Source organism: Prunus avium, chromosome 3 (assembly GCF_965620075.1).
Source record: "Prunus avium chromosome 3, drPruAviu1.hap1.1, whole genome shotgun sequence".
In the NCBI taxonomy this organism is placed as follows: Eukaryota; Viridiplantae; Streptophyta; class Magnoliopsida; order Rosales; family Rosaceae; genus Prunus; species Prunus avium.
This window is the reverse complement of record NC_142286.1, coordinates 4,536,042-4,551,494: the sequence shown is the minus strand read 5'-3', so window position 1 is coordinate 4,551,494 and position 15,453 is coordinate 4,536,042. Positions and strand designations below refer to the sequence as shown.

The 15,453-nt window shown below is 39.4% G+C and overlaps 3 protein-coding genes across 3 annotated transcripts; 1 reads left to right on the top strand and 2 right to left on the bottom strand.

The window, feature by feature from the left end:
* Nucleotides 1-557: 557 nt before the first annotated feature.
* LOC110744787 (acid phosphatase 1-like) lies at nt 558-2,122 on the bottom strand. Its single transcript, XM_021944836.2, has 3 exons — nt 1,709-2,122; nt 1,021-1,230; nt 558-940 (listed from the first exon to the last, which is right to left on the bottom strand). The coding sequence occupies exons 1-3, from the start codon at nt 2,104-2,106 to the stop codon at nt 763-765; spliced, it is 786 nt and encodes a 261-aa protein (XP_021800528.2). The 5' UTR covers nt 2,107-2,122; the 3' UTR covers nt 558-762.
* Nucleotides 2,123-9,512: 7,390 nt separating this feature from the next.
* On the top strand, nt 9,513-12,534 carry LOC110744289 (Ribosomal protein S5 domain 2-like superfamily protein). The gene is made up of 4 exons (XM_021944293.2): nt 9,513-10,257; nt 10,857-11,297; nt 11,901-11,981; nt 12,147-12,534. The coding sequence occupies exons 1-4, from the start codon at nt 9,771-9,773 to the stop codon at nt 12,236-12,238; spliced, it is 1,101 nt and encodes a 366-aa protein (XP_021799985.2). The 5' UTR covers nt 9,513-9,770; the 3' UTR covers nt 12,239-12,534.
* A 211-nt stretch (nt 12,535-12,745) lies between these two features.
* On the bottom strand, nt 12,746-15,110 carry ABO5 (ABA Overly-Sensitive 5). Its single transcript, XM_021944198.2, has 2 exons — nt 14,186-15,110; nt 12,746-14,068 (listed from the first exon to the last, which is right to left on the bottom strand). Exons 1-2 carry the CDS (start codon nt 14,969-14,971, stop codon nt 12,863-12,865), a joined length of 1,992 nt encoding a protein of 663 aa, XP_021799890.2. The 5' UTR covers nt 14,972-15,110; the 3' UTR covers nt 12,746-12,862.
* Between the last annotated feature and the right edge of the window lie 343 nt (nt 15,111-15,453).

Below are 15,453 nucleotides of genomic sequence, written 5' to 3'. Positions count from 1 at the left end.
TCATTGCTGTTTGAACCTGAGATCATTAGTGTGCAAATCAATATTCTTTTCAATTGGACTAAACCCCGTTGACAATTGTTAATGCTATAATGTTGGTTTGAAGTGTCGTTCCAGCCTGGGGAGTGTAATGTGGTTGCCCATTCCTTAGCTCATCTGTTTCTTGGTGAGTGAACGAGGTTTGTTTTCAGGGGTGGAAACTAGAAAAAATCTTGTAAGGAGGACCATGGAAAAAAATTGACTACAACTCAAGGGTGCCAATTAGGGATATTTTTATAAGTATATACACAACAATTGAAAAGAAAAACTCACTGAAAGAGGCACAAAGAGCTCTTGCTTGGTTGATGAGAGAAAATTGAAGGAGAAAAAAGATATGACGATTTTAAAACTCAACAGTCCAAAGGTTATGACTAAATTAAGAACATTGCATTGGCTCCTCCCTGTAAGGAGCTATTTGTCCCTATATATCTATATAGCTCATTAAAAGTATAAAAAGAAAAATTTCTTCACACGGGTTAAACTGTAATTTGTTTGTAGGGAACAATGGCTATTTCTAAAGAGAATGATAACATGCATCGGTGTGATGTTTACATTGAAAAATCTCTCACTTACAGAGAATGAGCCAAGTATTTTCCTTATATCATACTCACTCGAGATACAGTGCACTTACAACATTACCAATTTTTATTTGGTCAATAAAAAGCCTTAATCAAACATGATTCAAGTGTTTCGCAAAAGCAAAACAAAAATCAGAACACTGATATATCAACTAATGTAATACATTGGATCAGGCAACTTGAAGGTCCGATTGCCAACATTTGTCCCCAAGATATCGCTCCACTGATCACCTGCATTTCCAATTATTCTAAATCCCCTCTTCACAAGCTTAGTTCTCTCTGCTGATTTATACACATACGATGTCTTCCCAGTATAAGCAGACCCCCTGCAAACCAAAAATAATGTCACTAAAACAATTACAAAACACTCAAGTGTAAGGGGTAATTTGGGAATATAGATTCTTACTTGAGTATAAGCTTCTCCCAAGTGTGATATCCGACATTTTTGAGATTGGTGGATGTGACATTTCTTTGATCTTCTCCTCTTCCTGTTAAGAACACAACCTTGACTCCGAGTGTCAAAAGCTTTTTGTAGAGCTTGAGACTCTCAGGCAAAGCTGGGGCTATGCCTTTTAAGACCCATTCATTGAATGAAGTGGCATTGTATAACTCAGTCCTGAAATTTTCAAATATTTTTGAAGTATAAGTGTCTTCCAAATATTTTTTTCATTAAAAAAAAGGAAAAAAAGAAAAAAGAAAACAGAAGGGTATAGCTCTATTGGTTGAGCTCTTCAACTTCCATCCATGTGGGGCAGAAGTTCGAAACCCCCAAGACACTCAATGAGTATTTGTGTAAAACCCCCAATCGCTTGTAATAAAAAAAGCATTATTATGAAGCTAATGATTAAAAAAAACATGCATAGTGAGGGAGAGAAAGGTACTTAATGATTTCTTATACTTATACAATTTTAATAAAGTATATTATGTTCTGTCCAATGAGGCATTGCTTTGCAATAAAAATAATGAAGGCATTTCTTGTGAACCAAAAAAATAGAAATAAAGTAGTCTATATAATTTAGAGTGCCAGAGCTGGTGGTTTTGCTAATCTACACAATGCATTATTCATTAATCAATTGACTTAATTTAGAACTTACCCAAATCCATTAACAGCATAATAAGGTAGATTAGAGAGTGTAGTTTCATCAATGTCAAACACCCACACATTCTTGCCATCCTTTGTAAGATTGAGACTCTTAGCGTGGAGCCAAGCCTCATTAGTGACCACTTTTGAGTCTTTTCTGTACTGGTGGCCAAGCATGTAGTGCCCTACATACCCTTCACATTCTGCTGGAACTTTCTTCCAGTTAATAATGTTGTTAGTTTCCACCGCCAACCGCCAACTCAGGCAAGACAAGCCGGGGACGCTGCCTCTGGCTCCGCCGGTTTTTGGCTTGAGGAGATGGATATGGTGGGTTAGAACTGGCTCATAACCTTGGGTGGTTGATACAATTGTGGCAAGGAAGAAGACTAGTGCTACTGGCAATATTTCCATTATGTATGATATTATTTGAGAGGAAACTTTGTTGCTTTGAATTGACAATTTGCCTTCTTTAAATAGGCTCTACTAAAGCTAAATGACCCTAGGTTTTGAGGATAATTACTTGGGTGGCCCTGGTTATATATATGGTGTAAAAAAAACATGCACAAATTGAACTCTTTATGAGCTGGAATATATTCTTTTTACGATGCACCACTTGGGTTTTGTCTTTAAACTATGCTCATTTCTTAAAGAAACACTAGAACTTTTTGTTATCCCCTATCAATAACGCAATGACACATGAGATAACATTTCCATATATTATAGTATTATTCGTCGGAGATAGCAAAACAGTGTTATCTCCGTTTGAAGCCAGTGTTCCTGCGTTGCTCAAGTTTAAAGTATTCCTAGCTAACTAGCTGGCTCTGTTTTTTTCAATAATATCTTTTTGTTGGGGGGCGGGAGAGCTTATCTGGGTATATGTAAAGAAATGCTTCACATTATTCACATTAATGTTACAATATTCATGCTTTTTCGTTTTTCTTTTGACCAAGTCACACAGACACACACTATATTAATAAATAAATAGAATAATGTAATGATATGTCTATAGACTATATGCACAACGTGCCACTGATAATAAAACTTAAATATTTGAAGATAATTCGAAGACTATTATATGTACCAGTAGTGAATAATATATTGTTCTTGATTGGTATATTCTTTTTTGGTAATAATTGGTATATGCTTTTACTACTAAATTAATGCAAAATGCCATCACTTTATTAGGTAGCATAAACTTGTCGAAAAGCCAAAAAGTGGCAGTAATTCTTTAATACATTTTTAAATTAACCACGTGGAACAAGAGTTTAAAAGAGTTGTAAATTATTTAGAGAACAACCACGAATATGGAAGGTAAGATTGCACTAATTCAGCCAATCCCAACGGCTAACACAATCCCTTTTTTCACTCTCAATTTCCCTAGATCGTTGTAATTTCCCACTAATAGTCAACCATGATTGTAATATAACCACATCTAAATACACAATACAGACCCACAGGTCCTTTTCCAATTCGGGAGTATTTTTGCTCATCACTTTAACTCAAGATATATCATCATCATCTTTCTCAACACTTGACACGTGTCCATTAGCATAACCATAGTTAACTCTTTACTTTGTATTTATGGAATCATGGTTATGTCAATAGATACATGTCAAAAGTTGAGAAGGATGGTGAGAGTACACCTTAGGTTAAAATGATGAGCAAAAATGCTCCCCAAACAAAAATCAGTATCTAGTATGAGTTTTTTTAGTAGTGACAACAAAAGAAAAGATGAAAAAGGAAGGAAAGGTATGCATACCACTCCACATATAGAGAAAGCATCCTCTTCTTTATATGGATAAGGAAATTCTGTATGGACTGCCTACACCTACCACCACGCACATGTAATATGAAGTTTGCTGAGCTGCTTGTTCTCCTTTAGGATCCTTTCAGCCTCCAATATTAACCCCAAAAAAAGAAAAAGAAAAAAAGGAAAAAAAAACCATTTTGTTTTTTTAATCCATGCCATGCACGTGGTCTGATTCTAAATGCATTTACAACATTCACGTGATATTTTTCGATTCACAAAAGCTACTCTTTTGATTGCTGTGCCATTTTTTAGTCAAATACACATTTTTAGCACTAAAATTATAAATAAACCATACATCATTTAATTTCTATAAACAAACCAAAAATAAACCCAAAAAATGACAATCGGCTCTATTGAATTTAATTTTGATTATTAAATTACTTTGATGACCTATTGAATATTTTGGGCTTGTTTATATGTTTTGGGATTGGGTTTGTTTTGAGAAATCAATGGCAGTTTTGTAATTTAAAAAAAGTTAAAAGCCTTTTTGTTATGTTATAAATGAGCTTTGAGTGTGTTTCTAAAGTCCATTTCATATATGGTATTTTTATAATTTGGGCTCCTATATTGGGTATATTAGTGAATCTCCCTTTTTATTTTGTATGAGGCTGCCTGCCACCCAAGAAACACGACAATCAAAATGTATGAAGAAACGAGCAAAACAATTAACAAAAGAGTAGTCGATTCGTACACTGCACATGCAAGTTGTTGCTTTATTTCTTTGTTGGGGTCCTTTCATGTCTATGGAAAACAGCAAAACAAAAGCAAGGCCACCCAACTAGAAATGATGATGAATAATACCTTACTTAGAGCCTTAATATAAACAAAATCTTGGGGCTCGTTTGGTATGCCTCCCTAACTTGGACTGGCTTAGATAAAAAATTATCCCATGTTTGTTGTCATATCGTTCTAGTTTTAAATGGGACTAATAATCTGGGGCCCACCAAAAACACCTCCTTAACTGGGCTTCGTGAGACCCGTGTGTGAAGTGGGAGAAAAACTTCCCTGGCACGGGTATGCCAGGGTCAGCCATCCACATCAGTATCCCAATTCAATGAAATCTCGCCATCTGTCAAGTTATCTGACTTCCCATTTGATTCCTTTTTTTAGTGAAACCTCCCACATAATATTTTAAGAATACTTTTAGTGTGTACAAAATCTCCAGAATACCCTCCCCACCCATTCCTACCTCTAACCAAAATCTTTTTCTTTTTTTTAATGTCGAATAACCAAATACCCTTCTTGTTCCCGTGCTTTCTCTTCTTTCCCAGCACTACTTGGAATCCATAGCAGCCATACTCCTCCACACACCAGGTTCTCTCTCTCTCTCTCTCTCTCTCTCTCTCTCTCTCTCTCTGCGTTCTGCGTTCTCCCGATCAAGCTCCAACACCTAACCTTCAAACCCATACCACAGCCACCCTCCACCGCAGCATAACCACCCAACGCCCCCTTCCCCCGTGACCACCGCCCTCCAACCCCCAACAAACCCAGAACCCTAACCTAGCAGGGGCATTCGAAAAAACAGAGAGAAGAAAATGGTACAAAAGCAATTGCTGCTTCAGTGATGGGTTATGACTTGAGTGAGTTTTCGACAACAAAAAAAAGGACTTGAGTGAGTTGAGTTTTGAAGAAAATGGAATGGAAGCAAGTTGAGCGAGAAATATCCCAGAAAAAGAAGAGAAATCACTTTTCATTAAAAAAAAAGAAAAGAAAAAGAAAAGAAAGCACTAGATGGGTTTTTGGTTGGAAGAGAAGGTTGGAATCGGTGGGAGGGTATTCTGGAGATTTTGTACTGACTAAAAGTATTGTTAAAATATTAAATGATAAATTTTATTATAATAAAAAATCAAATGGGAAGTCAGAGAACTTAACAGGTGGCGTGATTTCATTGAGTTGGGATACTGATGTGGATGGCTGACCCTGGCATACCCGTGCCAGGGAAGTTTTTCTCGTAAAGTGGGGACAAACTAATCCCCTCCTCATCGCTCGTGACTTCCTCCCCTCTCCACGCCTTCATGCTTCATCTCTTCCATCAGTTCTCACCCCACCACACACCTTGTCACAGCCATCACCTCCCACCTAAGCACACACCTCGTCACAGCCATGGCCTCCAACCCTCATCCATGTCAGCTGCGCTCGCTCTCTCTCTCTCTCTCTCTCTCTCTCTCTCCCTCTCTCCCTCTCTGCTACAAAACCCAAATGGAGGAAATAAATCAATTAATTCAAATCGCTTTTTCTTTTTATGAAATTAGGAGAAGAACCTCATAAAACAATAGCTAACCATCAAGCAATTCATCATCAAAGAACCCACCCAGGCAGAAGCCTCCTCAAAGAAGCAAATTCCCAAATTTAGATTGTGGGGTTTGGGCATGTGGCTATTGAAGAGAGAGGAGGGTGAAGAGAGAAATAGTGAAATAGGAAATTGAGAGAGTAGAAAATTTTGAATTAAGAAGCAAAGAGATAGATTGAGAAGAAGAGCAGAAGGAGAGAGGAGGGAGAAGAAGAAGTTGAAGAAGTCGCAGGTTGGAAGAAGATAAAACAACAGAGAAAGAAAGAAGAGAAGTTAAAAAAACAAAACAAATAAATCCACTTGCCTTTTTTTTTTTTTAATTAAAAATAAAAAAGTTAAAAAATTTAGTCCTAGTCCAATCGTGCACCAAATACAGTAAAAGTCTTATCCAGCTTATGCCAAGCCAAGCCAATCTAAGACAGTCCCAATATTTAGTCTAGTTCATGACAATCCCGCATACCAAACGAGCCTTTGGTGTTTTAAAGTAGGGAAGCTTTTGTTTTTGTGACAAACTATGATTTTCATGTTCGAGAAATGTCTCTTGCGAGGAAAGAAGGCGAGCAATTTGCTTAAAGTAAATAATTGTTTGACCAAAATGAGTTCGAGTTTTGTTATCTTTGTATGTTTATTTCGATGAAGTCGCAAAAAGCATGCCTATATATTCCCGAGTGTTGTGATCTAAATTAACAAATCTTTTGTATAAAAATTCAAATGATTGTATCTTAAGAGTCACGTTAACATTAAGTCAATCCAAATTTGTATTTTGTCAAGAAGACAAAGTTCTATCAATATTTCAATACACACACCCTCAGAAATATTATTGCTTGTCAATCCAAATTGATCGAGCAGAATCTGTAAACCCACCGACAAGTAAAAGTCTACATCGACCTTTAAACCTGCGTTTTTCTTTTTCTATTTTTAGTACAATGGGATGATATTGACCTCATGTTTTGCTCAGTCAATCCAAAATTGATCTAGCGTCCTGTTCTTGGGAGCGAGATAAAGATAAAAATATCTTTTTACTTTTAATGTCACGTCCTATTGGAAGGAAGCATGGCCATCGGTAATGGCGGATTCATGATTTTCTCTGTAGGACATATAAAAAATAAATAAATAAAATTAATATTTTTATTGTTGTCGAAGTTAGAAAGGGGGGACGGGAAACTCACGTACACAAGTGTATCATGGGGACTTGAACCAAAAAGTATATGGGAGTACACTAAAGACCTGAGCCACTCCAACTAATAATTCATTGGTAATCTAACCAATATTTAGTTAGGTATAGAATTTCAAACTTTGAATATTAATTTTAATTATCCGAGACGAAATCGAATCTTCATGTTGAAAAAATGTTGGATAATAGGGTTCATAATTGGGTTTTGCGCTGAAGGATAAGGCTCTCTTTATCATTTAGTGTACCAAATATAATTGTGGGGCCTGGGTATCTTAGCAAAATCTGCGAACGACTTTGTATTGATGGATAGTTCATGAAGTGTGGTAACTTTAAAAGGGACCTGGTAATTCTAATTCCCCAAGAAATGAAACTTTGAGGTGATTTTGTGAAAATAAATGTGGATGGAGGATGGATTGGTGACACTTTGAAAGGTGGCGTTGGTGTTGTTATTAGAAATACTGGTGGTCAATTTGTTGGGGGTTTAGCTAGTCCTATTTGCTGTGATTCAGCACTAGCTGTGGAAGCTCATTCAGCAATTAAAGGGCTTGCTTTGCCTGCTAACCTTGGCTTTAGAGACGTCATTGTGGAAACTGACTCAAAATTGCTCATCAATGGGATAAATGGTGACTTTAGAAACAAAGTGTGGTCCATTATGCCCCTCCTTGAGGAGCTTCACAGAATCTGTGGGTCTATGCATGAGGTTCAATGGAGCTGGGTGCATAGAGATTTAAATCAGGCGGCTAATGAGGCAGCCATGATTGGAGTTAGAGCTATGGAGCTGGAAAGCTGGGTCTCACGACCACCATTGTCTCTGGTGCAAGTTCTGGTCTCCGATGGACTCCCATGTCCTCCTTAAGTTTCTTTTTGTTTTGAGTTGAAAGTTTTTCTTTGTTGGGTTGTATGGATTCAGTTGAAAGGCTTTCAGTTTTGCTTTCTTTCCTTATTTGTAAGCTCTTTTGCCATTTTTCCAGCCTTGGAATGAAGTTTCAATCTTGACCAAAAAAAAAAACATAAGAATAGGGGTGGGGCAATGGAGTGAAGGTCGGCTCATCTCAAACTAGCTTTTGGTCATGTCGTAGTTACCCTCACTTAGTGTGAGAGGTCTCAGGTTTAATTCATATCAATATGAAAATAATAAATATTTATAATGAGTTCAATACCTAATTTTGGTTAACCCCATTGTAGTCGTATAGCTTTTTTGTGGGTGCATCAAAGCAAGGCCGCCTCATCTCCCTCATTTGAAGATTGGAATTAAAACCCATTAATTATTTACGTTGTAAAGAAATAAAAGCTAAATTTATTTTTCAATGGTTGGTTATGGGCTACTGAAAAAAAGGTTGATTTTTTTTTTAAATTACGAAAGAGGCCAAAAGTGAAAGGAGAAATGTAACTATACCACCCACTTGAACTCTGGCAATGGTTAGTTCCATAGCCTTTCCCCGTCCAAGATTTGGAAGAATGGTTTTCCCCTAGTGTGTTCTTCTTCCTTTTATTTTGATTTGTTCGCACCTGCAAGCCCGCTAGGTTTTTTTTTTTTTTTTTGTAATTGAATTCTTTTTGCATTAAAAAAAAAAAATATACCACCCACTATAAATAAAAGTAGTGCTGTTGTGGTTAATTGGGTGTATTATGTATGAACCGGATCCCTCCTCTCGCATTCCAGACGAGAGAGCTCAAGTCTGATTGGCCTGATCCGTGTTTTTTAATAGGTGCTGAAACCAAAAAACATCCTTAGGAGGACTCTCAATGGAAAGGGGGCCGCTTCCCGCGAAGAAGTTCTCCAAAAAGTCAAGCCACCATTATTCAGTGATGAAGCACTAATGTAACATCCCACATCGACCAACGGAGAGGGAGTGTTCGACCAAAAAAACGGAGAGGGAGTGATGTGCCTTATATGTACATGCCCACCTACATCTAGCATGAGACCTTTTGGGAGCTAACTGGCTTCAGACTCTATGGAAACTCCGAAGTTAAGCGAGTTTGGGCTAGAGCAATCCCATGATAAGTGACCCACTGGGAAGTTGCTCGTGAGTTTCCAAAAACAAAACCGTGAGAGCGGAGCCCAAAGCGGACAATATCGTGTTACGGCAGAGCCGATCCGGGATGTGACAGAATCAATCCATTGTTGTCGTGCATAAGTATAAGTAGATCCAACCAAAAAATTTCAACATTAAACTTAACAACTATGGGGAGGGGGATTCGAACTCGGGTACAGAATAGGGATCACTTTCGCTTTAGCTAACTTGACTAAGCTCATTTCCGCAACTTCACAATTTACCCTTAAGTTCAACTTCAACATTAAAATCTCAACAAAAGCGTATAAAATAATTTTTTATTTTATTAATAATAATAATATAAAAAAAGACTTCTGAAACTCTGCACCTTTCCCCATAGTTCCTTCTTAAAAACAAATTTGTGAAAACCTACAACAATTATTGATGCTTAGGTGCAACCGATCAAATTTTTCGGGTCACATAAGTGAAATGGCACTTCATCAGCCCAAAACTTAACGGGCTAGCCCGGATAAAGCCCAGGCGTAATCCTGAGCTATTCTTTTCTTTTGAACCCAAATATCGGATCCTACCATTTTTGCTAACAGAAACCGGTCCGCCTGTGCTGGCCTAAAACCCTTGCAGCTCTCTCCCTCTCCGGCGCATCGCCGCTTTGCTGCGTTCAAAGTTTTCTGGGTTTTCACTTCTGATTATGATCGCCACAAAATCCAACGTTTTTTTTTGTTAAACCCTAAAAATTCACAAAATTAAAGGAAAAAACCCAAACATTTCTCTGTCTGCTTCATCACCATGCTCTCTCGTCTGCTCCCCAAACCCTCCCATTTCTCTCGCCTAACCCTAATCTCCTCAAAGTTCCACCCACCTCCCCAACCCCAAAACCCTGTTTTCACTACCTTCGTGCCGAGGTTCTTCTCCAGTGACAATGGCAAGGGCCCCTCCCAATCCGATGTTTGGAAGCTTTCTCAGGAAACTGATGGAAAGTTCGACCCTTTGTTCGGTGAGAGCTCCGGGGACGTTTCCGGAGTCGCCGATTCCGGCGAGGCCGAGTCGTGGTTGAAAGAGAAAGGCGGGGAGGAATGGGAGACGGTGGAGGGGTACAAGCCTTGGAGCTTGGGAGAGGAGGAGAAGAGTGACTTGTTCGATATCGGTGAGGGTGTACAGACTGTTGCTGCAACCGACGGTGAGATTCGCAGGAGCAGTAGAGAGGAGATTGAGAAGGCTGAGGAGGCTAAGAGGCTTGAGAAAGAGGAGCAGGAGCTCACTGCTGTTCTCAAAGGTAGTTCCTTTTTGTTAATTTTGAGATAACAGTTTGATGAAAACACATTTTGATGTATGTGTTCCAGTTTGAAATCATAGATATGGGAAAGAATAGAAAAGTTTATAGCTTAGTGGAACCACTTGTACTGTACTATTGCCTTTTTGGTTGATTTGGGCATCAAGCATTTGTATGTCTCCTTCTCTTAAGTTTGTTGAGAAGGAACTGATTGAAAGCTTGTTGAGACGTCTTTAAGTTTACCAAGCTATTTCTATCATTTTATGTCCATGCGTGTATTGTCTGTTTCGTTCTGAATCCTGCTTTTGAGAACTACTACTTGTTGAATCCATGGGAGAACGAGTTAAAATGAATACATATTTGCTTGGTTTGGATGTGTATTCCACATATGGCTTAAAACCATTTTTTGTACTTTGTTGGAGTTATATTTTTTAAATGATACTTCACTTTGGATGAAGTTGCTTATTCATTATTTGTGTTTTAACTTGATCAGTGATGTCCTGTGTTGACTGGAATAAGTTGAGTGATTCACATTTTTTCTTTTACTTCCACTTGTCAGGTGAATTGTTCAATTGTATACTGATTCAGTATGGTAATTGCAGGTCCAAATCGTGCATTTGGTGACCTTGTTGCTGCATCTGGAATCACAGATGAAATGCTTGACACTTTGATTGCATTGAAGGATTTTCAAGGGATAAATGGATTGCCCCCTCTAAGAGAAATAGAAGACATTCGTTATGAGAAAAATACCAGAAAATCCTCAAGAGCTGAAATAGAGCGCCAGAAACAGGAGGAAGTTGCAAAAGCAAGAGTAAGACAAGTAGACGACAAGGGGAGAGCTTATGGAACAGGAAGAAGGAAATGCAGTGTAGCACGTGTCTGGATTCAACCTGGTGATGGGAAATTCACGATTAATGATAAACAATTTGATGTCTATTTCCCAATGCTTGACCATCGTGCTGCCCTTCTTCGACCTTTCTCTGAGACAAAAACGTTGGGCCTTTGGGACATCGAGTGTACTGTTCAAGGAGGTGGCACCACAGGTACGCCTGAGTTTCGGAGATACACATCTTATTATGGTTTATATGTTAACTTCTTCCTTCATATTGACTTGTTTGAGATCCATTGCAACTGTTGTTTCCCTCCTTTATCCTTGAACTTGCAATTCATCACTTTCTATGCCAACAAACCACAGTGTTGTCTCACTACTTAGTACTTACACTGCCGACATCATGGAGAACAATTTTTGTCCAGCTCCATATGTTAGTGGACACTTTTTCTGCCCATATTCTTATGGAGTCATATGTTCAATTTGACTCCTTAAAATAGATGAAATGGACGTTAGTTAGTTTTTCTTCCAAAGCTGTAAGATTGCTGTAGTTGTTGGTTAGCTTTATACTTGAAACCAGATATATAAACAGGATGAGGCCAAAGAAAAAGATAGGAAAATCAGAGCCAAAATATCTTGACAGAAGTACAGACAAATTGATTGTAATACATTAAGTTTGTTTTATGCTACTTTGCTCTTCTTTATATTTACTAGTTGTGTACGAATATACTGTAACTTTGTGCAAATTGTTAATCTTAAAAGCACGTTAATCCATTGCATACGTCTGTTCATGGAAAATTAAGAGTGGTTTTTACAGGTCAAGTTGGAGCAATTCAATTAGGAGTAAGCAGGGCCTTGCAAAATTGGGAACCCGACTTGCGTCCTGCACTAAAAGATTGTAATATATTTCTCCTCCCCTTTGTGCGTTTGTCATTTCTAATTGATAGGGAGAAACAGATGCTAACCTTGTAAATTGTCAATTTGACTAATTTGTTTTCTTATAAATGATCTTTTATAGCTGTGTTGCTTTCTTGCTAATCCAGTTGTTCACTTGTCTTTCCAGCTGGTTTCTTGACAAGGGACTCACGTGTGGTGGAAAGGAAAAAACCAGGAAAAGCAAAGGCAAGGAAGAGCTTCCAATGGGTCAAGCGTTGATCAATTGTTGGGAGCTTGGTTTTCTACACCAGTATTGATTTGGAACTTTAAGTATGATTTACAGCAATAACTTGTTGAGATTCACTCTTATGGCCTTGCATGGCATTTGTAGGGGTAGCTTGTAACAGTCGATGAGTACTAGAACAATTTTGTAGATTATGTGATCCGAGAAGCATTTGAAGCTATATGATTTGTTTCTGATTCTTTGTTGCTTCCACAGCTTTAAGTTTTGTACTCGACATGATACTTGAGTTAGGTTTTTCAAGTGAGGTTGATAGCATTTGTATGATTTCTTATTTATTTTTGGCTTAGTAATTGCATTGGTGTATGAAATTACAATGTATTACGAGACAAAAGTAATTGATCAAAATGTCGTTGCAAAAAGCAAACAATATTTACAATTTGAGATCCTATTATTAGAGGTTGAGTAGATCAAAATATTTTGGCTTAACCATGTGGTTATGGACAACAATTTATCAACCGCAGACCCTTTAACATCCAACAATATGTCAAGGAAACAGCCACATGCTTGGCTGCGATTAAAAGATGCCTCCAAAGAAGCAACAATGCAATATTGGGTATAACTACAATCTTCATTGGCTATGCATACATCAAAACCCTTCATCATCTTAAAGGGCTTACAACCCAACCTGTGATCGGACTCTGCCTACGAACTCTGACTCTCCTATGTGAACCACTCTGCAATCGTTCAAGCACGGCATATGTAATCGAATCCGGTGTCAGCCCCTGCTGCTTAAGCTTTGCATACAGATCCACTGCCTCAGCAGTCCTCCCACACCTCTCAAGACAGTCGAGCAAGATGTTGTATGTTACAATGTTAGGGTAGCAGCCTTGAGCAAGCATGTCCTCGAACAACCTGCATGCCATTTCAACCCTATCTGTCTTGCCGAAGCACTCGATGAGAGTGCTGTAGGTGACAACATCAGGGCTAAAACCCTTCTCTTGCATCTCCTTAAACCTCATGTGGGCTTCATCCACATCACCATTCTTGCCAAGGCAGTTAATCAATGAATTGTAAGAGATGATATCAGGTTTACAATCGCTGTTCTCAAGTTGTTCAAATATGGTCACAGCCTCATCAACCTTCCCAGCTCTACCATAGCTCGAAATCAGAATATTGTACGTAAATATGTCAGGTTCGGGGCCATCAAGTTTCATCTTTTCATACAGTTCACTGAGATGAGATATCTGCTTCAACCTTCCAAGAGCTGACAAAACTGTGTTGTACATCATAGTATCAGTAGTTACCCCTTTCTCATGAATGTTACTCAGCATGTCAATGGCCTCCGCGGTTTTACCAGCACTACACAGACTCTCCAACATCGACACGTACGCGTCCCGATCCCCTCTGTCATGGAAGCTCCACATGTTGCAGAACAGCCGGTGAGCTTCACCGGCATGACCCAATTTACTCAACGTCCTCACAAGATACGCGTATATTGACTTAGTCATGTATTTCTTCGACATCTCCACTACCTTATCAAACCTACCCAGCTGCCCTTCAGCAACCAAAAGATTCAAAATCACACTGTACGTAAACTCATTAGGCCTGCAATTGTTCTCCACCATTTTTGAGAACACAATGATGGCCTTCTCAACCATCTTGCTCCTAGCAAGAGCCTGAATCATAGTATTGTAAACAATCATATTAGGACTGCAACCCTTTGTTATCATCTCCTGAAACAGCCCCAGAGACTCGTCACCTTTGCCCAATTTCCCACTCATTCTGATCATGATCGTGTACGTAAACTCATCCGGCTCGCAATGCTTCTTCTTCATATCATCAAACACCTTGTATGCATGCTCAACCTGTCAAATGTTCTGCTGCACATCAGAAAATCAGAAACCCACAAAAACCCACATCGAATTCAAACGTGAGTGCAACGAGAAGGTCATATATTCAATTCATTCATTCAAATTCCAAACCTTTTCGTCTTTGGCTAGCGCATCCAACAACATGTTGTAGCCAAAAATATCGAGCTTATAACCACGACGCCGCATTTCGAGATAAGTATCGAAGGCTTTGGTGGAGTCGTAAGAGCGCAAGAAGGCCTGAAGCAAGCACTTGTAAGTGTAGCAGTTCATGTTGAGACACCATTTCTTCACTAACCCAATACACGTCTGCAAGTCTTCAGTGTCGCCGAACAGGCCTATGAGGATGTTGACGGTGGAGATGTTGCCGCGTATGTTGGAGCGGTCCATGTCGCGGAGGATCGACCGGGCGAGGTCGAACCGGGCAGGAGAGGTGGACTTGGAGAGAATGAGGAGGAGGCGGTTGCAGGTGTAGGGGTCATGGTGGAAATTCGGGGAAAGCGAGGGGCAAAACCGGAAGAATCTAATGGCGAGGTCGGGGCAGTTGAGGGATTTCAGGATTTCGGAGGCTTCGGATGGGGTGAGGTGGAGGGAGAGGGAGGAGAGGTAGTCGGAGAGGTCGGAGAAGGGGTCGGCCGACGTGGCGGAAGGTGACTGGCGGAGGAGGATTTGGGTGGCTTTGCAGATGAGGTCGCGTCGCGGGAGAGCGTAGCCGCGGATGTCTGTGGGGAGGGGCGGTGGTGGGGTCACCTCGGCGGAGACGGAGAGGCCCGTTGGGGAGGTTGAGGTTATCTTGGCAGTGTACTTCGTGGCGTAGTGGCGGCGCATGGTGAGAACGGCGGTGGTTGAGCGCGTGGGTTTGGTGAGGCCGAGGAACCTCAGGTGGCGGCGGGGTGTCATGGTGTGTTCGGTTAGTGTTAGTTTGGTGTTGGAGTCGTTATGCTCGGAGAGAGGGACTGGGTTTGGTTTGGACTGGTTTTTGTTGAGGGGTTGAAGTAAACGACGTGTCGTGTTGAGTGAGGCAGAAAATTTTGGATAACAATTATCAATGCGTAAAGACAATTGATATTTGATACGGGTTCACCGTAGATTTTAGATTTTAGTTTTTAGTTTTCATTTTTTGTGTTAGAGTATAGAGGGAAACGAAAGAGAGAGAGAGGATGAGAGGGGAGAATAGAAGGGAGGAGTAAAAAAAATGAAAAAAATGAAAAAAATTTCAAATAGATTTCAGTTTTTAGTTTTAGTTTTCACTTTTGTTACTCCTTCCTCTCATATTCCCTCAATCCTATCTTTACTCTCATTTTCACTTCCTTTCTCTCTATTTTTCCTCTATACTCTAGCACAAAAAATAAAAAATAAAAACTAAAAATGAATTGGTTATT

What these genes read in the sequence shown, in the direction of transcription:
- ABO5 (XM_021944198.2), bottom strand. Translation starts at nt 14,971, where the DNA reads ATGACACCCCGCCGCCACCTGAGGTTCCTCGGCCTCACCAAACCCACG. An exon ending in CGCTAGCCAAAGACGAAAAG is followed by an intron (nt 14,069 to 14,185) that starts GTTTGGAATTTG and finishes AACATTTGACAG; the next exon opens with GTTGAGCATGCATACAAGGT.
- LOC110744289 (XM_021944293.2), top strand. Translation starts at nt 9,771, where the DNA reads ATGCTCTCTCGTCTGCTCCCCAAACCCTCCCATTTCTCTCGCCTAACC. An exon ending in GCTCACTGCTGTTCTCAAAG is followed by an intron (nt 10,258 to 10,856) that starts GTAGTTCCTTTT and finishes TGGTAATTGCAG; the next exon opens with GTCCAAATCGTGCATTTGGT. An exon ending in GCGTCCTGCACTAAAAGATT is followed by an intron (nt 11,982 to 12,146) that starts GTAATATATTTC and finishes TTGTCTTTCCAG; the next exon opens with CTGGTTTCTTGACAAGGGAC.
- LOC110744787 (XM_021944836.2), bottom strand. Translation starts at nt 2,106, where the DNA reads ATGGAAATATTGCCAGTAGCACTAGTCTTCTTCCTTGCCACAATTGTA. An exon ending in TATGCTGTTAATGGATTTGG is followed by an intron (nt 1,231 to 1,708) that starts GTAAGTTCTAAA and finishes TGAAAATTTCAG; the next exon opens with GACTGAGTTATACAATGCCA. An exon ending in TGGGAGAAGCTTATACTCAA is followed by an intron (nt 941 to 1,020) that starts GTAAGAATCTAT and finishes TTTGGTTTGCAG; the next exon opens with GGGGTCTGCTTATACTGGGA.